Source organism: Dermacentor albipictus, chromosome 5 (genome assembly GCF_038994185.2).
Source record: "Dermacentor albipictus isolate Rhodes 1998 colony chromosome 5, USDA_Dalb.pri_finalv2, whole genome shotgun sequence".
Lineage (NCBI taxonomy): Eukaryota > Metazoa > Arthropoda > Arachnida > Ixodida > Ixodidae > Dermacentor > Dermacentor albipictus.
Window position 1 is genome coordinate 4,995,481 of NC_091825.1, and position 27,328 is coordinate 5,022,808.

A 27,328-nucleotide genomic window follows, 5' to 3' on the forward strand; every position below is an offset into this window, starting at 1 on the left:
CAGTTCTTTATTCCCCAGGGGGCGCTTCTGTTCATCATTATATATGAGCGTCTGAGGCTGTCTGCCGTGGTGGTTGGTCGTGGCTCGCGGACGCTCCTGTGGACGAGGCTTCAGCGACTTCGCTCGTAGCTAAGTACTCTTTTATCTTTATTAGCTAGTGTTTTGAAGTGTTTTCTTTTGCATGGAGTAGGGGCGCAAATTTTGAATTTTTGGTAGGAGTAGGAAACGTACCGGCTTTGTCTAGGTCTGGCGGCTCCCCCGTTAGGCCTAGGGGGTAGTTCTTTCAGCTAGCTCTTCGGATTCTTACATGGAGTAGGGAGTGATAATTCTTTGTTTTTGTTTGGGATAGCAGTCGAGGTCGGGTTTGCGTGAGTGATTCGGCTAACTTGCTCGTTGGGCCTAGGGACCCGAGCAAGCGATGAAATCGAAAAACGTGAAGGCCGCGGGGAACGGGGAGCAAGTGCAGTGCGACGAGTGCCTGCGCTGGTGCTTCCTCGACGAGACTGAATTCCAGGATTTAGCAGAAGCCGTGGGGTCTAGCTTCACGTGCAGGTCGTGCGAGGGCGTCAAGGAAGCCGTCCAAAAACTGGAAGGGAATTGGGCGGCTAAGTTTGAAGAGCTTAAGGCAAGCCTGAGGGAGGAGCAGGAGAAGCGGGTAGCACTGCAGGCGAAGGTTGAAAATTTCGTCAAGGTGGAGGCGGCCCAGGCCGCGCAGTTGGTGAGGACTGTGGCCGAGCTTGGGGAGGCGAAAGAAAGGAGCGCCGAACTGCAAAGGCGGCTCGACGCTCTTGAGACTCGGGCAGCGGATAATGTCGGGTCAGGACACCAAAGCGAGGGCGAAGTGGGAGGCAGGGAGCCAAAGCGAGCGGTCGCCAGCTCGCCGCCGGTGAATCGGCGTAGCTATAGCGAAGCAGCGCAACACGCCCCGAGTGAGGCGACGCTGCAGCCACAGGAAGCCGGGAAGCAAGGAGAGGTAGGAGAGAGTGACATGGTGATTATCGCTGGCGACTCAAACATGGCTGGGTGCTCAAAAGCAATTGTAGAGAGGGTGAAAGGCGACAAGAGTGGCGGTAGGGACATTTCCAGGGCAGACACTGGGTTCTGTCATGGAGCGAGCAAAAGAAAAGCTCACGGAAAATGCCCACGTGCGCAACCTTGTCGTAGTAGCAGGTGGGCTAAATGACGTCCTGAACAGAAAAGGGCCAGGACTAGCCCAGCGCTTGGCGAAGGGGATGGACGACTTGCGCGAGCTATCCCCTCAGGTGCAGATCGTGGTGTGCACGGTGCCGGAGGTGCCTGTGCGTGACAGTCACGTACAAAGAGCCGTAATGGCTGCCAATGAGGCAATATGAAAAATGAGCCGAGAGAAAGGCTTCGAGGTTGTCGAAGTAAACAGGGAAGTGAGAAGTTGTGGTGGTTTTAAACGAGATGGGCTCCACTTCAATTACAGGCTAGCACGAGAAGTGGGCTGGCGACTTGGGGGTCGCGCTGTTGCTTTTTTAGGGGGCCCGCGGGCGCTCAGGAGGTCAGAGTAGGTAGTAATAAAGAAGGTCCCCTAGGGGAACATCAGAAGAGCATCGCCGTCGATAAGAGAAAAAGGAGGAAAGCAAGAACAAGAGCTCGCCATGCAATAGGCTACATAAACATGCAGGGCGGCAGAAGCAAGGAAAAGTGGGCAGAGATGATTAAGGAGCAGTTACATAGAGAACAAATAGGGGTGTATGCGGTTACAGAAACGCACCTTACAGACTCAGAAGAGCCGCCAGTTACTGAGAATTATGTATGGGAAGGGTGCAACAGAACTAAGTCGGAAAGAAGGGGAGGGGGAGTCGGAATGCTCATCCATCAAGGAACCAAATGGAAAAGAGTAAATTCACAATGTCAAAAGCATCTTTGGTTATCAGGTACAATAAGTGGGAAAGAAACTTGGCTTGGAGTTACGTATTTGTGGACCGGAATAAATTGCACAGAGAAGAATAAAGAGTTAGTGGAATGCATAAGCGCTGATATTAGGGGTTTCGGGAATGGTGCTGAGATAGTCCTATTAGGTGACATGAATGCCCACATACAGGATTTAGATGGCTATACCGACAATAACGGGAAGTCAATGCTAGACCTTTGCGACCAACATAACCTCGTGATCGTGAATACAGGGGCTAAGTGTGAAGGACAGATCACGTGGGAAGTGGGAAACCGGCAATCGACCATTGATTACTGTCTGATGACAGAAGGAATTCATGATAAGTTGAGAGAAATGGTCATCGATGAGGAAGGGTTTAGCAGCATAGGGAGTGACCATAAACGCATCATTTTGAAAATGGGATATGTAGTTGGGAAAGAGAGCAACGAAGGCAAAATGGCCAGTCCAAATTTGAACGCTGAACAAATAGCAAATATAGTCACTAGAGTGGAGGAAGAAATTGGCAAATCGCCAAGTAAGGGGTGGGAATATGGTGAGCTTCTAAGTGTAGTAACGACAGAAATGCGGAAAGAGAAACAACATGTTCATTGGAAAGGGAAAAAGAAACCGAAAAGTTGGTGGAACAAGGAGATACGAGAAGCGATCGCCGAACGACACAAAGCATCTCGAGAGCACAGGCAGGCAAAGAAGGCGCAGTTGCCACAGGATGAAGTAACCAGTAAATGGGAAATATACCGGGAGAAAAAGTCTATGGTTCAAATACTGGTGCAAGCAAAATTAAAAGGTGAAAGTGGAAGTTGGTTGTCAGAAATACGTGAGAAAAAGAAGGCCGCACCTAGAATATTTTGGAATCACATAAAATTATTAGGCAGGAAGTCAACAACAATACAACAACATATCCTAGACGAAGATGAAAACACACTGGAAGGAGAAGCAGCAATAAATTACATCCAAAAAGTAACAGCCGAATCTTTCCAAGGCAAGGACGAGGTTGTATTTGAAGAAAAAAAGAGCATGAAAGAGAATAATAATAATAATATTTGGGGTTTTACGTGCCAAAACCACTTTCTGGTTATGAGGCACGCCGTAGTGGAGGACTCCAGAAATTTAGACCACCTGGGGTTCTTTAACGTGCACCTAAATCTAAGCACACGGGTGTTTTCGCATTTCGCCCCCATCGAAATGCGGCCGCCGTGGCCGGGATTCGACCCCGCGACCTCGTGCTCAGCAGCCCAACACCATAGCCACTGAGCAACCACGGCGGGTAGCATGAAAGAGACCCAAGGGGGAAAGGAGCTAGTGCTTACACATTTAAACTGGAAGAAAGCGGAAGAGAAAATTCCTAAGCGCACAGCCACAGGGCTAGACGAGGTTCCCGTTAGGCTGATAAATGAACTGGGACCAAAAAGTAAGAAAGCTCTCGTGAAAGCAGTTGAAAAAACTTTAAAAGATAGACGAATACCAGACAGTTGGCGACAAAGTAGAATGAATTTAATTTATAAAGGTAAGGGGGAGAAAGACCGAATTCACTCGTGTATACTGTTGACCATTACATCGGCAATATACAGGCTAGCAATGCAGGCAATCAAATTAAAGCTTCAAGCATGGGCAGAAAATAATGGCATTTTGGGAGAGCTTCAGAATGGCTTTAGAATAGGTAGGCGTTTGTATGATAACTTGTTTGTTCTTACTCAGTGTATTGAAATATCAAAGGCAGAAAGCAGACCGTTGTATGTGGCCTTTTTGGACATTACAGGAGCATACGACAACGCAGACCGCAGCATTTTGTGGGATATTCTGGAAGGGGAAGGCTTAGGTAACGATTGTATACAGCTTTTGAGAGAGATTTACCTAGAAAATACTGTTTGCGTTGAATGGGAAGGGATGAGGAGCGCGGAGAAAGTTCATATCAACAAGGGACTGAGGCAGGGGTGCCCTTCATCCCCGCTGCTGTTTATGATGTACATGGTGAGGATGGAGAGGGCGCTAGAAGGAAGTAATATCGGGTTTAATCTCTCATACAAACAGGCAGGTACAGTAATAGAGCAGCAACTCCCAGGTTTATTTTATGCGGACGACATTGTGTTGCTCGCAAACAAGCAAAGTGATTTGCAACGTCTGGCAATATCTGTGGACAGGAAGGCAACAATTTAGGTTTGAAATTTAGTGTTAGAAAATCAGGTGTTATTGTATTCAATGAAAACAGTGAACAGACAGTGGAGATACAGGGTCAAGAAATACCTCGGGTAACAGAATATAAATACCTTGGTATATGGATAAACGAAGGCAACGGATATATGGAAACACAGGAAAAAACCATAACAGTCAAGGGGAAGAGAAATGCAGCCATAATGAAGCACAGAGCGCTATGGGGATACAATAGGTACGAGGTCCTCCGAGGTATGTGGAAAGGGGTAATGGTTCCAGGACTTACTTTTGCAAATGCGGTTGTTTGCTTTAAATCAGGGGTACAATCAGGACTCGACGGGAACCAAAGGTCAGTGGGTCGCCTCGCATTGGGCGCTCACGGGAAGACTACAAATGAAGCTGTGCAAGGGGATATGGGCTGGATTAGTTTTGAAGTGAGAGAAGCTCGCAATAAAATTGAGTATGAAGAACGGCTGAGGAATATGGAGGAAAGTAAATGGGCTGGGAGAGTGTTCAGGTATCTGTACAGGCAAAACATTGATTCACAGTGGAGGAAAAGAACTAGGAAGCTTACCAGCAAGTATGCGGCCTGTGGGGTGGGCAACACAGCAACAAAGAAGGTCAAGCAGAAAGTCAGAGAGGCTGAATTAATCTCATGGGTGGCGGCAATGGAAAAGAAACCTGCCATGAGTAACTACTTAAGGGGAAAAAACTAAATTAGGAAAGAAACCATTTATGATAACTCAAAGGGAAGCTCATTACTTTTCGAAGCGAGATCGGGATGCCTTAGAACACGCACCTATAAAGCGAGATATAAGAATGGAGAAGAAGCATGTGCTTGCTGCGGTAAAGCTAGGGAAACTATGGAGCATGTTTAATTAGAATGTGACGACATCTACCCAGCGGTCGATTTAGGCACCACTGGCCTCCATGAAGCCCTTGGGTTCAGAGGGAGCAGTGGCAAAGCAAACATGTCCGCAATAGACATTAGTAAGAGGCGACTGGAGGATTGGTGGAAGAAAAGTAGGGAAACGACAAAGGACGGAGACGTACAAAAGCACAGTTCGCAATAGGGTATCAGAAACTTTGGACGTGGTAGTTCATAGTGTTTTTTTTTTTTTCTCATTGGTTAACCTAGGTAGGATATTAGGCAGCATAGTAGCAAGAGCTTGGTGGCGCAAGCCACCGCCCCGTTCCAAAGGGGACGCTCATAACATCCATCCATCCATATATTTGGTTGTATATGCTAAATAAACGGCTTTTTACTTCGGGACGGCTGGAGTCTGGCCAGGGGTAGCACACTCTCAAGTTCAGCAAATGGCCACAGAGGGCGAAAAAATCGACCGCGCGGCGCTGCTAAAGAAACAGGCATAGTACAGCAATTAAAAAGGTTCCCCGTTGAGCACATTATCTCCCGCTAGAGGCTCCGTAGTAAGCGCAATTTTAACCTACAAACTTTCTTGAACAGTAAACGAAGCGTTTTTATTGCATGATAAAGACTACAAAATTATAATTCCTAATTTTACACTGTACTTTTTATTATCAACTTTGTTGTTTTTTGTCATTTTAAACGCAAAATAGCGTTCAGCATCATCGACCTCCCACGTGACCTCCGGCCTGGATTTAAAATTTTTACCGGTATGTTCGCCTCCACGGCAGGTACGGATTCCTTGGTTCGTACATTGGTTGGTTATTTTGTGCTAACACCAGTTTATTGCGCTTCGATATCTCGCGTTATTTAACTTGGGGTGTAAGCCTGAAAGCTAGGTTTCAGTCGTGAGCCATGTGGAACATGTCTGCATCGAAATGGGAGCCGGGTCCTGCTGCGACTGGGGACAGCAATACCGGTGAGTCGTTTAACATCACTGCTTCAATCGCTATGTAATTTATTCGTCTCGTTAACTTACAGGCGGAGGTAAGTTAACGAACTAGATGCTGCATTACATAAGGGCAGTCAGGACCCTACGTTGCTGTTTCCGAAATAAACTTTCAGTTGCGAGGCCATCATTATGCACACATTCACGAAAGAGAAACGATATCGGAACGCGCGTCACATTTTTCATCTCGTTGTAGCCGTAGCCATAAGTGACTGAGTTGCCTTATCATTATATTTTTTTTTCGAGTCCGCCGGCAACTTCTTTCGTTCACAGAACCGAATAACCTTTTGATAAACTGACGCTAAAGTACTGAATTTAATGTATTAAACAGTTGCACACATGATAATTCACCCATATTTCGTACCTGTTGGTTCCAAATGTTCTTGATGTTCAGTTTGGCTTATCTCAGGACATCTGTTTTTGCAGTAGTGAAGCGGTGCATCACGTTCATGCACAAAAGGAATGTATCGATTCTAATAGCTTCATGTCTTTCATCTATTTGCTTGTGAAATCAGCAGTGTGATCTCTTATAGTGTATAAACGAGCGCACAAATGTTCTTATTTGTGATCTGAATAATACTTAAGCTGTTGACATGCATTGTAGTTACGCAGACATCAATTTTACGGAAAGTAACCGTATTTATTTACCACCGCTGCTTAAGCACCCTAGAACAAACAGTGTACATTTGCATGTGTTCTGTAGTCACAAACCATTGCAATGTATATGTCGCACCTTTTCGCGTTATATATTGCAAAATTGTGCCTATTCAATTTCTGATGCAGTCAAAATTTCTGTTCCAGACATGCAGTAATGAGGATGGCACCAGTATAAAGCAACACACTCCATAGACTAAACAAAAGCTGCTGCCTGCTACAACAAGGTCATTGTGTGGACTTTGGCTGCTACTACAAGGTAAATAACACCTGGTTCAGAAATAAATATGCTTGATATATGCTGTATTGGCTTGCTAGTCTTGAGATACATGTCATTTGTTTGTAGCAGATGATATAAACATTTGTTCATGTTTACAGTTCAGCATAATTAGTTCGAACATAAAAGAAAACACTACATGAGTTTGGATAATCTCTGCTGTATCTCATGTGCCATTGTTCTGCCCCAACAGAGTCTGTGCCAAGTACATCTTGGTCATCACGGGAGCCCCCATCTACACCAACAGGAAGGGGCTGGAGCTGATTCGCAAGACCACAAACAAAGAAGCCATTCCAGAATTATTTGGGTGAAATATCAAGTCTACGGACGACTGTTTCAAGAGTGAAAAGAGCCTACGCCATCATTCCACCAGCATGGATATTGGCCGAGTCATCCAGGTACCTCAACAACAAAAATTATTTGTCTTCAGATGTACCTGCAACCTCTGAACAAGCACAGACGACGCTGGCTAAGAGTGTTCTGTCAGCTTGCCCTTCCTTAGTGAGCTTCCTGGCCTTGCCAATTCTTGCCAAGTATAATTTTGTTTCAATGAATGCAAGCTTCTTCATTCCACACTTTTGTTAGAGATCATTCCTATTCCTCATACAAACAATAAAGGTCAACCGATTCTTTGCTCATACTTAATGCCAGTCACTGTCTAGTAGCATAACATATGTGTAGCAGTTCTTTCTAGTGTATGTTGCCATGTGCAATTCCTCTCCTGAAATAGCTGATGCGGCATTGGCGTGTGTCTTGCATTAACCTTTACACTGTGTGCTATGTAGCATTTAACTTTTGTTAATGTTTTTGGCTTTCAGTGCTTGCAAGGTAGAGTGGCTTCTTTCTTGAATGCAAGCTTTCTCAGTCCCTTATTGAATTCCTAGTCTCATTCAGGATTGCTATTCTTGCTCGACAGCCTGTGTTTTTGTGCAAGCTACATTGAAGAGAGAGATTGATCGCAGAATCTGGTTTCGGCGCTGTGCGACTTGGTACTTGTCACCGTTTCTCATATGTAGGAGCCTGGTCAGTTGCATTGGGAAACAGTCTCTCGAGGCATGCACCTGCTCCTACAGTCTGCACAGTGACATAGACTGCGAATTTACACGCACCGTGGTTAGTGCTCCCCGTTCCGTCCTTTCCTGCTGCTTCCGTGTGCAAATTTTGCTTGTGGCCTTCCTCAGCCATGATTTGGCGTCAATAGAGACTCTCATACATAACTACATGGTTCTAAGTGTATGAAGTTGATATCCACATGTGTGGAAAGGCCTGCAAAAGTGACTGCAAAATAGTGATGTCCACAAAACCGACCATGTCCATATATAGAGAATGTGGTGGACCAAGTGTGAGTTACACATTAGTGGCATGCAAAAGAACAAAAAGAAACATGCAGGTTGGAAAGGCGGTAACGTTAAAATGCCAGGCACTCCATGTCGCTGTTGGCTGTGGCAGCAGATGCTTGCGTCACCCGATTGCTTCGCAATGCAAGTTGCTCATATTCAACGCAATGCACTGCAGCGTGCGACGAAGGCAAGCGCTATGCCTACAGTCGGACGGTTGAATGTGCCGCAAGCAACCCGCGTGCTTGTATGCTCACTGTTGTCATGTAGATCGTAGCCAATGCATAGTGCCAATGTATAGATTGAGCGTTATGTTAGAGTATGCTGAAGTGATTTGATTGCATAATCTTGTTTCAATGTTTTCCCACTTGGTCATGGTTGCCGTGTTACATTTCTGGGATGTGGCAGCCTGTTCAGTTGTATTGGCCAACGGCCTCTCGAGGTAAGCACCTGCTCCTGCAGTCCACACAGTGACACAAACTCCCTGTTTACATATACTGTGATTGGTGCTCCCTGTTTGTCCTTTCCTGCTGGAGCCGTGGCTAAAGTGTGCTTGTGGCCTTCTTTGGCCATGATTTGGCGTAAACAGAGACTATCATACATGATTACATGGTTTGAAGTGTATGAAGTGTATGAAGTTGATATCAGCATGGGTGGAAAGGCCTGTAAAGTGGCTGCGAATTGGCGATTCCCACAAAACAGACCACATCCATATGGAGAGCAGGTGGCGCACCAAGTGTGAGCGACACATTAGTGGCCACCGAAAGAACAAAAAGAAACGTGCATGTAGGAAAGGAGGTAACACTAGGTTGCCGGGTAGTTCATGTCACTGTGTTGGCTATGGCAGCAGGTGCCTGCGTCTCCCGATTGATTCGCAGTGCAAGTTACGGTGACTGTCAGTGCAAACAGGTGGGGCACTGTCCAATCTGCTTGTGCTGCTGGTTGTCACTCGTTACTAGACCACCATGTGCGACGTAGGCAAGCACTGTGCCTGAAGTCGGATAGCTGAGTGTGCTGTATGCAACTTGTAGTGCGTGAATGCCCACTGTTGTCATGTGGATCTTAGCCAATGTACAGTGTATTGTCTGAACCATATGCGGTCATTGAATGCAGTCTAATTTGATAATGGTCGCCGTGTTATGTTTCTTCGATGTGGCGACCTGGTAAGCTGCATGGGCAACAGCCTCCCGAGGTAACCATCTGCTCCTGCAGTCCACACAGCGACAAAGACTCCCAATTTACATGCACCGTAATTGGTGCTCTCCCCATTCGACATTTCTTGCTGCAGCCGCCGGCAAATTATGCTTGTGGGCCTTCATCGGCCGTGATGTGGTGTGAGCGGACACATCACACGTTATTACATGGTCAGAAGTTGATAGCCACATGGGTGGAAAGGCCTGCAAAAGTGGATGCAAAATGGTGATGCCCACATTGAGAATGTGGGGCACCAACTATGAGTTACACATTAGCGGCCCCTGAAAGAACAAAAAGAAACGTGCAGGTTGGAAAGGCGGGAACGCTAAAATGCCGTTTAGTCCATGTCGCTGTGTTGGTTGCGGCAGCAGATGCCTTGCGTGACCGGATTGCTTCGCAATGCAAGTTACGGCGACTGTCAATGCAAACAAGTGGTGCACTGCCCAATTTGCTTGCGCTACTGATTGTCGTACTTCCTTGGCGCTCTTTGGCCACACTTGGCCCTTGCGCCAATAAACACTATATATCATCATCATACTGATTGTCGCTCGTTACCAGATCGCCATGTGCGGCGACGAAAGTGAGCAGTTTCCGAGCTCGCGTTAATGGTTTCAGCGCATCTCGACATGCAAATTTCATTTCTGATCTTGTATGAGAAGGTGCATTGGTTTTCGTCTGCCAATAAAGTCGCACATCCTGTTCGCTCACTTGTGGCTTGTTTGTATGGGCGTCAGTAGAAGCTATTTAGTCTCCTGGCCATTAAAACGCGGCAGCTGGGGCATGCCGCAAAGCCAGCGAGGCGAGCAGGGCGCGTACCCAGCGTACGCCAGCGGTATAAAGCGGCCATATTGAATAGTGTATTGAAAAAAAATATTTCCGCTTCCTGTTTAAGTAGCGCCATCTGTCGGGTCCCCCACTAAGTTCCATGCGCTGCCGCTTCTTATTTTCGAACCACTGTGGAAGGTACAGTTTCCCTTCTCTAAAGTTGATTTTTATTCTATGGTCTGGCTTCCACCTTCGCTCAACACCACATTGGCGACGAGGATTTCGTGAACGTACCCCCAGCCCCGCTGCGCCGTCCGTATCCGCCCACCATGAACTTCACCGGGTTGCTCCACCACCGGTTTTCCTTCCGACGCCCGGCCGTCCGTCATTGCAGTGGGAGCAGATGTTCAACGTGTATTTGCTGGCATCCGGAGCCGCCGCATTCAAGCCGGAGCAACGCAAGGCTATTCTTTTGCATTGTTTGGGGGCGGAAGGCCAGCGTATTTATCAGACGCTACATGCAGGGACCAGCGCCGCAGCACCGGCCGCGCCAAGTGCCGCAGCACTCGCCGTTGACAAGTCTGTCGTGGCCCCTCCTGACGAATACGACTCTGCACTCGCCGCATTACGGAACCAGTTTTCGACGTTGCACAACGTTATCATCGAGCGTCATCGCTTTCACCGCCGCAGCCAACACACAGGTGAGTCCGTTCATGACTTTGTTGCCGCTCTACGGGAGCTAGCGTCACATTGTTCGTTTGCCTCGCAAGATGATGCTCTGCGGGACCAATTCGTTGCCGGCATAGCTTCCACTCGCGTACGTGAGCGGTTACTGCTCGAGGGTTCCACACTTTCATTCGAGAATTCTGTTCGAATTGCACTTCAGTTTAAGCAGGCGGCTGAAGAGCTAAAGGAGCTCTCTGCTTCGGTCGAAGCAATTTCATTGCAGCAGCGTCGAAAACCATCGTCGCATTCTTCGAAAAAAAAGGAATTCACAACCAGCAGCCACCTTAGAGCAGAATACGAGGAGCGCGGGCGGCTCACGTGCGCCGCACCGGAACCACCCCCCTCAGCGGAGTCGAGAACAGAGTATACTCTTAGAAACATTTACACCCTTTGGGGCTTATCTTGTCCCACAACAATAATCGTCATCTGTCTTGCCCGAGTTTCCTTTCTTGAAAGCTCGGTGCTCGCTACTTTCCTTTCGAGAAGCTGCGTCACACTGATAACGCGCATGCCGTTCGTGACTGGGAAGTACCGGGCTCGCAGCGTTAAAGAAAGGAAACATGGGCAAGACAGATGACGATTATTGTTGTGGGACAAGATACACCCCAAAGGGTGTAAATATTTCTAAGAGTGTAGCCGCTCCGGCTCGCCACTTTGTTTCCGATGCGGCTCGCAGAACCACATCGCGTTAGCGCCGCAGTGGCCAGCGCAAGGCAAGACTTATTCGTTTTGCGGTCGCAAGGGCCACTTTCAAAGGGTATGCAACCGCAAGTTAACCCAAATGCCAGGCCGAGTCCGTGAAGTTGAATTTCATGAAGATGTTTCGTCTTCCAGCAGTGCTGAGGAAGTTTTGACTGTGCAACGTTCCGCGCGTAGCGGAATTCATATTCAAGTGCAAGTCGCGAACGTCACTTTGACATTCCTTGTTGATTCAGGGTCGTCTGTTTCAATCCTGTCGGAGCAAGAATTCAGTTGATATTTTCAGAGCGTTCCGCTTCTGCCTGCTCCACATATTACTCTGTTTGACTACTCTCAATGGCCGATTCCAGTGCTAGGTTGTTTCCAGGCAGACGTTCGATTTAAAGGCCACACAGCGTCGCTACGTTTTTATGTTGTTCACCGAGGAACTTGCCTGATCGGTCTTGACGGCATTAAAGCCTTGGATTTTCGCATTGAGGGTTCTGCTCTCAAGTGCTTATCCACGTCCATTGCTCCGCAGCCGACTCTTGTTGACCCGCTATCCTGTTCTATTTCCACACCGTCAAGCGCGCAGCCCCATAACAAAGCTCTTCCGCCAGCTTTAGCACACGAGTTCAGTTCACTTTTCAGTCCCGAGTTGGGTCTTGCTAAGGGGTTCACGCATCGCATCAAGACACGGCAAGGCGTGCAGCCTGTCTCTTCGAAGCTTCGCCGTCTGCCGTATTCTCTCCGGTCACCAGTATCAAATGAGCTTCAGAGGTTGCTGAGCCTTGATATCATCGAGCAGATCGATGCTTCTGAATGGGTGTCCCCCATTGTCGTTGTTAACAAGAAAGATGGTAGCATCAGGATCTGTGTAGACCTTCGAGAGCCGAACAAAGCTATTGTTCCAGACAGTTTCCCATTGCCCCATACAGAGGAGCTGCTTCACGCTTTGGTGGGCGCTACACACTTCTCCAAACTTGACTTGGCTTCTGCTTACCATCAGGTTCTCTTGCACCCTGACAGCAGGGATCTGACAGCTTTCATCACCCATGATGGCCTTTTCCGTTTTAAAAGTTTGCTTTGGGTTGGTTTCTGCCCCAGCGACATTTCAGAAGATGATGGCGAAAATCCTTGACCGCTGCCCAGGCGTGTTGTTCTACATTGATGATGTCATCATTTTTGGCAAGACCGCAGAAGAACACTTTTCAAACTTGAAGACCGTGCTGCAAAAGATCAAGAACGCAGGTCTGAAACTGAACAACAAATGCCTTTTCGACGTTCCAGAACTTGCCTTTCTAGGGCACAAGGTCACTGCACGTGGTATCTCGCCACTTCCAGAGAAAGTAGACTCCATAGTTAACACACCAGTGCCAACTGATGTGGCCGCTCTTCGTTCGTTCCTGGGCCTCGTAGAATACTACTCCAAGTTTGTTCCACACTTGGCACAAGTGGTTGAGCCTATGAGAGTCTTGCTTCGTAAAAATGAGCCATTCATCTGGTCTGCCGAAGCAGACAGCAGTTTCCGGAGGGTCAAGGAAATGCTTTCGTCAAGTACAGTCCTCCAGATGTTCGATCTGTCATTGCCAGTAATTGTGTCGACCGACGCGTCCGATTGTGGGCTGGGAGCAGTCCTGCAGCAACAAAGTGGCCACGAGTTCCGCACAGTCGCTTTTGCATCTCGTACACTCTCGCCTGCAGAGAGAAAATATTCAGTCGGTGAACGAGAAGCTCTTGCGTGCATTTGGGCGTGTGAGCGACGGCACACGTACCTGTGGGGTCGCCATTTCACAATTCGAACAGACCACCAGGCACTGGTGTCCTTGCTGTCGTCACAAGGACATGGAAGACATCCACTCCGAATTGCCCGATGGAATGCACGACTGCTTTGCTACAATTTCACTGTTGAATACCGCAAGGGGTCCACAAACACTGTAGCAGATGCACTTTCTCGGCTACCAGCACCTACCTCGGAGGCAGAGATTGCTAAGGAGGAAGAAATTGCCTCGTTCATTGAGCCAGCCTGCGTGACAAAGGAGGAGTTAAGGCAGGCCGCCCTCGACGACAGTTGCCTGGAAACTGTCAATTCATTCGTGCTCAGTTCCTGGCCGCCAAAGAAGTTCATACCAGAAGAGGCGAAACCATTCTACGCCATTCGGGAAGAACTTTCTGTTGTCGATGACCTGCTTCTGCGTGGAGAGCGCCTCGTTGTTCCGTCCTCTCTCACGGCTCAGATCATCGGCACCGTGCACGAGACACATCCGGGCATCACGCGCACCAAGGCGCGACTGCGTGAGCGGTTCTGGTGGCCACGAATGGATACGCAAGTGGAAACGGCAGTAAAAAACTGCCATCTCTGCCTGGAGGCAGATAAGTCCGCCAAAACATCACCAACACCGTTGCAACCTGTTGAATGGCCCGAGCGACCGTGGCAAATGCTCGGCCTAGACATTGTTGGTGATTTGGAGCATGCAGCTTACAACAGCAGATTTGCTATAATGCTTCTTGACTACCATTCTAAATGGCCAGAGGTGTATTTTTGCAGCGAAGTGTCCACGAGCACCGTGAAAGACTTTTTAAGAAGTGTTTTTGCCCGTGAAGGCTACCCAGAAGAGATTGTTTGTGACAATGGACCTCAGTTCACTTCGCGCGAGTTCATAACTTTCCTGCAAAGCAGAGGCATCAGTCTTTCACATTCTTCAGTATCCTACCCCCAAGCAAATGGGCAAATAGAACGCTTCAATCGCACATTGAAAAACTTCATTCAAGTCTCACTCCTCGAAAGACAACCACTCCAACAAGCTGTCACAGAATACCTTGCCATTTACCGCTGTACTCCGCACGCCACCACCGGGGTCGCACCAGCAGTTCTGCTGCATGGTAGAATGCCCCGAACCAGGCTAGATATCGTGGGTTTCTCGGCACCAGCATTTGCGGAAGATCCAGCCAAGGAGTTGACGCGACTTCATCAAAGGGTTCGGCGTCAGCAGCAAAGCAGCAAGCACTACACGGACAAAAGGAGAGCTGCCAAGAAGACGAAGATAGCCGTAGGCGATTTTGTCCGCATCAAAAAACCGTCCGTTCGGTTCAAGGGAGACTGCGCCTTTTCTTCACCAACTGAGGTGATCAAAAGGAGGGGACCAGCCTCTTTCCAACTTCTTCCGCTTCTGTTCTTCATTATATATTTGGTTGTATATGCTAAATAAATGGCTTTTTACTTCGGGACGGCTGGAGTCTGACTTCCACCTGCGGTCAATACCACACCTATTAGCTATTTCGTAACGTTGGATAGGTGTGCTAGTAGACATCGAAGGAATGAAGGCTGGGGTAACCATGGCTACTTGTGCATATGTTGGCGGAGGTCTAGGGGGTAGAGTGTCTGTATACACAATACCAGCCATGGACACCACTTCCTTGGTCACGCAAACTGGTACTGGAAGCGTGGGAAAGAATGGGACCTGCCGAGAAGCCAAGAGACTGCAGCTCTTCTCGTATGATTGCACAGACCATTGCGTGCAATGAGGCATCCACTGTGGGGTTGGTTTCACGGATGTCCAGCGGCAATCGAACAGATTCGGCTTCATCAAGGCGCTGGCACGTAGATACAATATCAGCGACGGCAGCCGGGTCCTTGATGGCCAATGCATTGAAGGCTATAGTCCCAATGCCTTTGAGTATGCTTTTGAGTATGGCATACTCTGTCTGATTTTTTCATGGAACTGTTGACTCGTCGACAAAGAGCGAGTACATCCTCTACATACGAGGTATAGGACTCACCGAGTTGTTGCTTGTGAGTGTCGAGTGTCTTCTTCGCGAGAGCGGAATGAACCGCCAGAGTACCAAGAACTTGTCAAAGCCGCTGTTTGAAAGTACTCCAGTCGGTCAAGTCTATCTCATGGTTGAAAAACCAAGTCTTCGCTACACCAGTGAGATAGAAGGTCATGTGGCAGAGCTTCAGCACCTGGTCACAGTCGTCGAGCCAATCAACCACATCTTCACCACGAAGGCCAACAAGCAGACGGGGATCGCACTGTGGTCCACTAACGATCCAAGAAGCAGAGGCTGTGGCAGGCACAGCCAAGACTGTACATGTAGAAGTGCCACATGGCTTGTCCTGCGGCATGTTGGCGGACAGCTGGCACAAACGGCGACCTAAGCGAAGCTCCAGGAGGTAGAGCGGGTGAGCAGAGGACAGGGGACCGAGAAACAACCTCCACCACGCATGACATAACAGTTAACACAACCTTTATTACGCCCCAAAGACGTGGCGGACCGATCACACTACAGGCACAGATCAATCTCAAGGTGAGTCCCCACAAACGATGAAGACGAAGAACCCGATGTGATGATAATCATGTGCAGATGATGAAGTGCATGAGAAGTGTATGCCCACACTATATTGTTGCATCCAAGTGCAAAAAGAGACGTGAAGATCTAAAAGAAAAGTAGAACGACGACTGTGCAGTGGCCCTTCTTGCTGTTCGTAGCTGACTTCAAGGCCTAAGTAAACCTTTTTCCGATACTCATAACAATAAACTACACTGGTCTATTTAGCAGCAACACCACCTATTCTATGTCTGATGGTATTGCTAGGAGGAACAGGTTGGATGCAATACTCACCATTCCATGACGACTAGAAGGCATCGGTTACCACCGTAAACATTTTCATAGACATCCACTATGTTCACAATGTGCTTGCAGTTGCTGGCTCGCCAGTGAAGGTCCACTTCCCGGCGTGCCTTGACATTGTCCCTGAGAACCTGTCAGAAAGAAAAAGACCCTTGTTTAGAGCAGTTGTCATGATGTCGCTCACATAACCATGAGAATAAAGTGTAATGAGTGACTAGATAGACATGACCTTGGCTTGGCCATTTGTATAACGGTTTCCAGCAAGTACGGATGTGAGCACAAGTAAGTAGAAACAGACAGGAGAATGCTGGACTTACAACTGAAGTTTATTGTGAATACATTCCACAAATCTCCGCCAAGCATGCGTATACACCCAAGAACAATAAACAAGGTTTATAGTCAAATATCAACAGAATATATACACAAAAAACAAAAGCCAAGTCACACCCCTTCCCGACAAAGGCAACAACGCTTGGATTAACATGATAAATTTAAAAATTGAAGTTCTTTATCATTGATATGAACCGAAGGTTCACTCACACATGTATGCGCACCCAACTTTTTTATGTGGAACACTTCACTTGTTTCTCTTTCCAGTTTACTGCGCTCTCTCCTCACTATCGATACGCTATCAAAAACTGGTCGGCAATCATGTTTTTTGCAATGCAACAGCAAGTTCTCTCCTGTACCTGTAGGTAGCAAATAGCGATGCTCACGCATGCGGTCATTAATGCAACGACCTGTCTGGCCGATATAGGACAGTCCGCATGAGAGAGGTATGCGATACACGACCGAAGATGCACACTTTTTGTGAAAAAAAGCGGTGTGCTTTTTTCCACAGTTACCTTTCGGTCGTGTATCGCATACCTCTCTCATGTGGACTGTCCTATATCGGCCAGACAGGTCGTTGCATTAATGACCGCATGCGTGAGCATCGCTATTTGCTACCTACAGGTACAGGGGAGAACTTGCTGTTGCATTGCAAAAAACACGATTGCCGACCAGTTTTTGATAGCGTATCGATAGTGGGGAGAGAGCGCAGTAAACTGGAAAGAGAAATAAGCGAAATGTTCCACATAAAAAAGTTGGGTGCGCATACATGTGTGAGTGAACCTTCGGTTCATATCAATGATAAAGAACTTAAAATTTTAAATTTATCATATTAATCTAAGTGTTGTTGCCTTTGTCGGGAAGGACTGTGACTTGGCTTTTGTTTTTTGTGTATATCTTTTCTTGACATTTGACTATAAACCTTGTTTATTGTTCTTGGGTGTATACGCATGCATGGCAGAGATTTTTGGAATGTATTCACAATAAACTTCAGTTGTAAGTCCAGCATTGTCCTATCCGTTTCTATTTACTTGTGCTCGCATCCGTACTTGCTGGAAACCATGCACCAACTGGCCCAGCAAACTACACTATTTGGCCATTGTTCGTATAAGTGCAATATGCTTATGATACTCCATGCACTTTCCAGTATCTATATATCCAAGAAGTATTCAAGCTATTAGACTGGGAAGGCTTAGGAGTGAGGATTTACAGCGACTATCCCAATAACCTTCGAGTTGCACGACATTATCCTGTTCAGTAACACTGGAGACGAATTGCAACAAATAGTAGAGGACATTAAGCGAAAAGTGCATGAGTGGGGTTGATGATTAATCATCATCATTATCATCATCATCAGCCGTGTTACGCCCACTGCAGAGCAAAGGACTCTCCCGTACTTCTACAACTACCCCAGTCATGTACTAATTGTGGCCATGTCGTCCATGCAAACTTCTTGTCATCCGCCCACGTAACTTTCTGCCGCCCCCTGCTACGCTTCCGTTCCCTTGAAATCCAGTCCGTAACCCTTAATGACCATCGGTTATCTTCCCTCCTCATTCCATGTCCTGCCCATGCCCATTTCTTTTTCTTGATTTCAACTACGATGTCATTAACTCGTGTTTGTTCCCTCACCCAATCTACTCTTTTCTTATCCCTTAACGTGATGATTAATATGCAGAGACAAAGGTAGTGTTCAATAGCCTGGCAAGGAAACAAGAATTCATGACTGTCAGACAGCTTTTGAGGTCTCTGCAGGAATATGTTTATCTAGAGTCAAGGTTTATCTGGGTTTATCTAGACCCCTAAAATTTACCAAAGAATAAAAACAGTTTAGAGTGCTTACGGCAGGCATTACCAAATCCTGATTGGGATTATGGTGCATTTTTGTACAGCACTCACAATTAGTCAAAGAATGCAGAAGATACACACAGACAGGCACCAGGGTGCCTGTCCTGCGTGCATCTTCTTCGTCCTTCAACTAACTGTAAGCGCAGCACAAAAATACACCATGAACAACTACCAATTGGGAGGTTACCACTGCCATTGAAAAGAAAAGTTTACAATCATTACATTCTGTTGGTGCCAATACACGGGCCAGAAACTTGGAGGTTAATAAAGATGCTCGAGAACAAGTTAAGGACCAAGCAAAGAGAGATGGAACGAAAGATGTTAGGGGTAACGCTAAGCGACAGGACGATAGCGGTGTGGATCAGAGAGCAAACAGGGATAGCTGATATGCTAGTTGACATTGAGAAAAAGGGAGCTGGACAGGCCATGTAATGCATAGGGAAGCTAAATGATGTACCATTAAAATTACAGAATGGGTGCCCAAGGAAGAGAAGGGTGGTCGAAGATGGCACAAAATTAGGTGGGGTGACGAAATGAGGAAATTTGCAGGCGCAAATTGGAATCAGCTAGTGCAAGACAGGGGTAATTGGAGATCACTGAGAGAGGCCTTTCGTCCTGCCAGTGGATATAAAAATAGGCTGATGATGATTATTATCCAAATATCTATGTTGTGGGAGTCTTGTGCCTCACAGGAGGACTGACCATTGCATGTTCGGGCTTAGCGAGCCACAAGGCCAGGCCAGCCACCCCCTCGTGTAATTGTGAGGCCACTGTGCGCGCACTCAGGCTGTAAAAGGGGGAGGGGGAGCAGTGCAAATCAAGTGCTGCGCGCACAAGAAAATACACTATTGCCTTAAGTTAGCAAACACAGTTTATTTGTCACCAGCAAAATCCAACACTGCACAAACGCCCAACCCCAGGACGGCATGGGAGTCAAAGGGTTCTTGCACCAAGGACGAAAAATACAGAATGGGGCACTGCTAGCACATCACTGCAGGAGGATGGCTCCCTGCAAAACGTTGCTAGGAAAAGTCCCCATGGCTGTGCTGCTTGCTCTCTGTTGGCTTGGGCCTTCAATAAGTGCAGCTCAGCACAGTATAACCATGCGTGAGCACTAGCCACCACTCTTCAGCTTATTGTTCAGAAAAAGAATGAACACAAGGTACGCATTGGCTGTAGGTGCAAAGGCACCATAGACAAGGACAACTGTCGCAAATGCAAAGGGAGAGGCATAGGACATATATACTAGTGCGAACAAAGTAAATGGAAAAAAGTTGGGACAGGACAGAGTGCTAGAATTAAAACCCATTCTAGCACTCTGCCCTCTCCCAACCTTTTTCCGTTAGCCTTGTTCACGCTAATAAATATAACAGAAATTGCACCAACACCAACTAGCCTCTCCTCCTTAAGATGCATGGGAATGGCAGAACAGATGATTGCCCACAAAGACGCCGGCGCGCACGTCAATGTCTTTAAACATTTTCACGCTAACTTGGTTGTCTAGGTTGTCCATATTCTAATGAGCAGGGATTCGAGCTGATGTGATCAGGGAACCAGGTTCAAAATGTATTGTTGGACCAACTTAAGGTCATGGGTATGTGATGTTGGGTATGTGCCTCTTCTACACGAACTTCTTTTATGCCAACTTGGGTAACTAAACATGTGCCACTGGGTATGTTCTGCTCTTCAATAAACTTCTTTGATGCCAACTTGGCTCAATGGGAATGTGCTGCTCTTGAGTGAACCTACAGCGAGCCATCCTTGCCAGGCCAACCACGGCGAAGCTGCACCTCCGCATGCTCCTTACACTCGAGCCAGGTGGCACGCAAGGAGAACATTCAGGAATCTGGATGTTCTCACCAGATCCTGCACACCAGATCTTTTGACCGCCTACATTCAACTGACAAGTAAAATAGAAAAGTTCAGCAGCATGTTGCACTCCTGTAACACTTGGTAATGTATTAAGTTATACAATCAAAGGGGTCAGATTTCTTGCAAGACATAACAAGCTGCAGTGAGAAGTACATGTGTGGCAAGCTGTTGTCTGCGAGCTTCAGCCTCCTCTCTATTTTGCCATCTTGCATTGTCGCGCTGCTGCTTGCGCGTTCCACTTTTTCGGCTCGTTTTCAATGCTGAGTTGTGGCTTCATGCGCTCGTATAGCAGAGTCAGACTTGTCCCAACAACGTTTTTCTTCAACTTAACATGCATCCTCTCAGCAGGGGAAAGCAGCACTCGCTTCGCACACCACACCTCGTTTTTCGCTTGGCAAACATTCTCGGCTGTAGCGTACTTTCGATGGGGGTATGCAATACTTTATTGATGGTTCGGATGCTTTTGAGCTTGTTTATTTAAACATGCGTTGTTCTGTGCATAGTAAGAGTGATTACTATGAAACGGGTAGGAGCCATTACTTACCCCCCATAAGCAATGGCTCATACCATTGTTTCATCATATCAGCAATGAACCATTGCTCATATTGCCAATATCATCAGCAATGAGCATTGCTGCTGATATTTTTTGTACCACTCAACTAGACACCACATTTTTCAGGTATGAGCCATTGCAACAAGCCACTTAAAGCTTTTGCCTTAATAAGATGCAGGAAAGAGATCATCTCATGCCTTTCCACAAACACCATCTAGAGTACGTGCCACTCTTCAATGAACCTCTTTTATGCCTACTTAAATCACTGAGTGTGTGCCACTGGGTATCTGCCACTCTTCAACAAATCAAAGTATGGACAGCTGGGAAAGTCGGTACGGTAGCATTCTTGAAAAGTGCACAGTTAAACAGCTTTCGAGGATTTGCACTTCGGTCTGAGAAAAGGTTGAAAAACCTGCAGGAAGTGGAACCGGCAGATGTCATGTCAAACATGTGCATTGGTATGTTCCATGCAAAGTTGAGGTAGTCTACCAGTTGCCAAGGAGTGGCAGAAATATTGGCCAAAGTAGCTGTTGCCCGATCAAAAGATTGAGGGCGCATGAGCAGTTACTAGGAATTGCAACATATTTGCATCTGGCAGAGCATTGTTGAGTATATGGCTGCCAACTGATTGATCTTTGGAGACACAAAGATTCTATCAAGGAAAAAGATGAAACATTGAGAAATCATCGAGGAGTTTTATATCAGAAGGACTGGAGATACGTGTGTCAGCCAGCCACCATTGTCACTTGCAAACAAAGAATTTGCATATCTTCGAATCGTGTCACACAAATGATAGGCTATCATGGTATTCATTGCTTTTTCCTTCGTTCCCGATAGACCCCATGACAAATGTAGGAGTTTCAAAATGGTGGCTAGCTAGACTTGTTGGTACGAACACGTAGCCACCATCCTTAACTTCGTTGTCCCTGACGTTGCTGTCATTGCCCCCTGCTCTTTCTTGGAACCGAGTGGCTACCCTACTGGGGTTGCCACCACTGCCACTCGGCAAACCTGCTTTTACTTTTGAATAAAGCCAGTTGACTCTCCATTCTCAAGCTGTCAAAACGTGTATTCCTTGCCTCCGCTAAACCCAGCTCTCAACAAACACATACTTCAGCAAACAGTGCAAGAACTGGACACAGAAAAGGAGCACATGACACAGGTGCTGACTTCCAACAGATATGTTTATTGCGCGAGCATGAAAGATATAGGCAGAGAAGGAGAGCACGTTGTTGGGCGAGTCGGTCGTACATACTTAAAGAAGGGAATTGCGCTAAAAAAGACACGGACGAGTAAGTACATGGACGGGCGCCCGTCCATGTACTTTTGCGCCCGTCCATGTCCTTACTCGTCCGTGTCTTTTTTAGCGCAATTCCCTTCTTTAAGTATAGGCAGAGAAGCATGAGTGAAACATAAACCACGTGATAAACATGAGAAGAACGACTTGAGGCTGCAGGTGGGCGGAAAGGTGTTAAATTTGCAAATAAAAGATTTCCTTGTCTAATAACTAAATGTATGGTGAACTGATGCATGAAGGACTACATAGAATAATGGCAAATGCCCCTATCATTTCACGCATGCGCTGTTCAGCATGCTTGTGGATGACGGTGACCTGACTAAAATGGGGGATATATTCACACAACCTGCAATGCAGAGCAAGTTTGCTGCTATATTCTAGTTTTATGTTGTTGGCATACTTCCGGAGGCGATTGAGGCAGCATTCCATTTGTCCTATGTAGGAGTGCCAGCAGCTCAATGGTATCTCATAAACAACTCCAATGATGCAGCTGGTAAAAGGCTTCTTGTCGCAACATTTTTATGGGGGCGGTCGTCTCAGTTGACCGTTCTGCATAAGGTGTTCAGCTGGGCTGATGTTGAAAAAACAGCTGAAACCGTGCCGGCGGCCTTCTTCAATTTATGGCTCACCCCATGCATATGGGGAATGACAGCCATTTTCAAAGTATTCATTCATTTTATATACTCTCAAGGCCAGATGGTGTGACAGTGGGAGGGGAAAAAGATACATATGCAATTGGTTCAAGAAAAAGCACTACCATATTTGAATTTGCCAGAGTCTGGGATAAGAGCAATGGTGGCAGGAAGGTGGTTTCAGTTGGAGCTTGTCCTAGGAGTGAAAGAATCACTTATCATATTCATATGGGAGACAGGAACTTCTACTTTATACTTGTGATCCAACCTGGATGAAATTTAGGTGGGCGGACCAAAATAGCTTCCTTCAAACAGCGTTATACAAGTAAACTTTATGGAAGAGGCAAAGACGGGAACACTTATAACGTACTGAAAGATCTGGAAGGTTTAAGCTGATCTCCAACGACGTGACACTGGCATGACATGAATAATTAGAAAGAATGAAAAAGTGGCTCTATTCTGAATACATTCAAGTTTATTAATAAGGGTGAGCTTATGAAACTTAAGAACTAGCTTATGAAGCTTTTATTCAAAGTAAACTTGAATACACCTCAGCTATTTGGAGCCCGCACCAAGCTTACTTAATTATTATATTAGAATCAATACAAACTCGTGCCACTAGATTCATCACTTTCAGGTACAGCCGTGAAGAAAGTGTCAGTGCGATTAAATCATCTCTAGGACTCAAACCATTGGTGTTGGGTCGGAAAATTGCAAAACTGTGCCTTTTCCAGTGACATTATTATAACTTCCCCGAACCACATGGGAGGCTTCTAATCCCACGAACCCATACATCTTCTTGCCTTTTTAACTCTTGCAGCATCCAGCGCTTCCATGGTTCAACATTTTCCTTTAATCAATCGTTTTTGCCTAGCGCCATTATAAAGTGGAACAATTTACCAGATAGAGTTGTCAAAGAGCGCAACTCCATTATCTTCAAGCAGCTGCTTACTGATCACCTTAAACCCTAACCTTACAATGACCGTACTGTGCCTTCATTCTTTTGCGATTGCCGTCTTACATTGTGACTGTTCTGCTGATTTGCTTTTGCATTCTATTCAGTGTGCCTCTTGGATTTTTTACTGTTGCTATTGCTGTTTGTTTTAATACGAATCCATTGGCTGAGTCTTGTGAGAAATCGTAACCATATCTTTGTTTCTATCCTTATCTTCTGTAACTCACCCTTATGTAATACCCCGACAGGGGCCCTTAAAGGGACACTAAAGCGAAACGATAAATCAGTTTAGACTAATGAAGCATCGTTTGAGAACCCTGCAGGCAGTCATTTCAAAAAAATACTTTGATTATTAGATGAGAAAATGAAGGTCCAAGTATAAGTATTTGAATTTCACGCCGAAACCCAAGCGCCGGTACGTCAGCGTGACGTCAGGGATTCCAAAGTATGTTTCCGCATTTGGGCCGCATTGGCTCAATAAAGGTTCCCAAAACTTGCCATGTTTAATATTTGGTTCCTTCAGAACACAATGTAGTCAATCTGTACTGCCATATATAATTAGCAGGCCCTAGAAGATGCCATCAAAATCCAAGACGTCACAGCCCCCAGGTGCGGGAACTTAAGTAGGCGTCGCCACCTGTATTTCATTCTTGCGCTTTTTCTGGCTTACCAAACATCTCATCGTTGTAAGAGTGGTGTTTTTGGTGTTGTAGAACAGTAATTTACTATGTAGAAGAAATCATTTCTCCCTTAGTTTCCCTTTAAGGAAAAATAAATGATGAATGATGAGCTGACAGAGGTCCCAAAATAGCAGAGGTGTATTACAGTTTTCAGTCTAACAACTGTCCTATAAAGAGAGAGTTTAAGAGAAGATGGTGCACAGTGGAAATTCCGATACAAATAACCAAGCATACGGTTAGCATTGTTAGAAATGTAGTCTACATGAACGCGCCATGATAGATTGTTAGCGATTTGAACCCTGAGGTACTTGCAACATGTGACAGGTGACAAGGTAACCGTTATGAATATAGGTGAGCACAGGAATGGTATAAGAACGACGAGTCACTGGTATGACTTTACATTTTTCTATATGTAATGTCATGAACCGTTTATAACAAGACTGTGACACATTATTAAGATCGTGTTGAAGTTAACTAATGTGAGACAAGTCAGTAACATTATGATAGAGAAAGCAGTCATCAGCAAACATTTAAATTGATGATAACTGAGGCAGTCAGGAAGGTTCTTGCTTCATGGATGGATGGAGGGACAGACGGACGGATGGATGTTATGAGCGTCCCCTTTGGAACGGGGCGGTGGGTTGCGTCACCAAGCTCTTGCTACTATACTGCCTAATAACCTACCTAAGTTAAACAATGAAAAAAATAAAAAACAACACTATAAACTACTACGCCCACATTTTCTGATCCCCTATTGCGAACTGTGCTTTTGTACGTCTCCGTCTTTTGTCGTTTCCCTACTTTTCTTCCACCAATCCTCCAATGGCCTCTTACTTGAATCGCCTCTTTGATTTGAGGCGCGGGGGTGCCATCACTCGAGAAAAGAGGAGGAAGAATGAACTGGGCTCGCACCGTGAATCTAACCGGTCAGCGCTGCAAACGCTGTTGGAAATATAACCTGTAAATAGTTGCTCATCTTACTGACTCGTCCTTCACGTAACATTGTGGTGGAGGTGGAACGTTCCCCGTCCCCGCCATGGAGCTCCGAAGCAGCCGCACCGTCAATATCTTCTCAGCTATGGCTTCCGATGGAACCACGCCGTCGCCAACCACAACGTACTGACACGTGTACTTGTCTTCATCGGGCGACACATTTCACCACCTAACAAATGTTATCGCACAGCACAAGACGCACTTGCATGTGTCGGAAGTTTCTGGAATGTTATCGATGGTTCCATCCACTGTCTGTGACCGAACCTTGTGTAATCTGATTGCATGTGTGCGGGTCCCAGCGATTAGTCTGGAACATTCGACGATTGATGTATAAAACTTGACACGCTTGACCCGTTGATCAGATTTTTGACGATCGCCAACAGTGTTCGCCGCTCTCGTTGTGCTTTAAGTGTAGTCTGATTTGTGGGCACAGGTTCGCCTAATAAAAGCTAGTTTTGTATTTCAAAGTATTCCTACTATGTTCTTTAACGTCACTACCACGTGACATCTGGTGGAGGTGCGGAGTAACGATCCCCGTACCTCTCGCAGATCTCACGTGGTAGTGACGTTAAAGAACACAGTAGCAATACTGTGAAAGACAAAACAAGCTTTCATTGAGCGAACCTCTACCCACAAATCAGGCTACACTTAAAGCACAACGAGAGCGGCAAACACAGTCGGCGATCGTTGGAAATCAGATCAACGGGTCAAGCATCCAGAAGTATTTCACGCCCTACATGACGATCTGACCTCTGGACACCTCGATTTCCCCAGGCACTATCGAGTATACAGGAAAGGTATTATTGGCCACGCCTGACCGCCGACATTGCCCGTTATGTCAGAACATGTCGAGACTGTCAGCGACACAAGACACCACCAACAAGGCCAGCCGCATTACTACAGCCAATCGAGCCTCCTTGCTGATCATTCCAGCAGATCGGGATGGACTTGCTGGGACCCTTTCCAACGTCGACAACCGGAAATAAGTGGATCGTCGTGGCGACGAACTACCCCACCCACTTCGCTGAAACTAAAGCATTGCCGGAAGGTAGTGCAGCCAAAGTGGCAAAATTCTATGTCGAAAACATCCTGCTGCGACATGGTGCCCCAGAAGTCCTCATCACCAACAGAGGAACGGCCTTTACAGCGGAGCTCACCCAGGCCATTCTGCAATACAGTCAGACAAAGCACAGGAGCACAACAACCTACCACCCACAGACGAATGGTCTTACAGAGCGGTTGAATAAGACCCTCGCCAACGTGTCAGCAATGTACGTGGACGTCGAGCACAAGATGTGAGACGCGGTCCTGCCGTATGTAACCTTTGCTTACGACACAGCAGTGCAAGAAACAACACAGATCACGCAGTTCAAGCTGGTTTACAGCTGGAATCCGACAACTACTCTAGACGCCATGCTGCCGCACATCTGCCACGAAGAGAATCTTGACGTTGCCACCTATCTCCAGCGCACCGAAGAAGCCCGACAGCGCGCCCGCCTGCGGATCAAGAACCAGCAGAGGACCGACCACCGACACTACAACCTCCGACGACGCTTTGTCGAGTACCAGCCCGGCGACTGTGTTTGGGTGTGGACCCTGATACGCCGACGAGGACTCAGTGAGAAACTACTGCGACGCTATTTTGGACCCTACAAGGTCATCCGACGTATCGGTGCACTGGACTATGAGGTCGTGTCGGACGGCATTTCGTATTCACATCGGCGCCGCGCACAATGTGAAATGGTCCACGTGGTGCGTCTTAAACCCTTTTACGGACGCTGACGAACTTCCTTCATTTTGTTGTTTTCGTTGCTATGAGTGCTTTTCTTTATTACTTTCAATTGTTTGCAGCATTGGGTCGATGCTTTTTTTAAGAGGGGGGCATTGACACGTGTACTTGTCTTCATTGGGCGACACGTTTCACCGCCTAACAAATGTTATCGCACAGCGCAGGCCGCG

The 27,328-nt window shown here is 46.7% G+C and overlaps 1 protein-coding gene across 2 annotated transcripts in view; it reads right to left on the bottom strand.

Annotated features, from left to right (window-relative positions):
- Positions 1-27,328, bottom strand: part of MAPk-Ak2 (MAP kinase-activated protein kinase 2) — a 472,971-nt gene that overhangs the window by 390,923 nt on the left and 54,720 nt on the right. For both annotated transcript variants that reach the window (XM_065450685.2, XM_065450686.2), the window contains exon 2: positions 16,201-16,340. In XM_065450685.2, the coding sequence (XP_065306757.1) occupies positions 16,201-16,340 (140 nt within the window). The remainder of the gene's footprint in view (positions 1-16,200; positions 16,341-27,328) is intronic.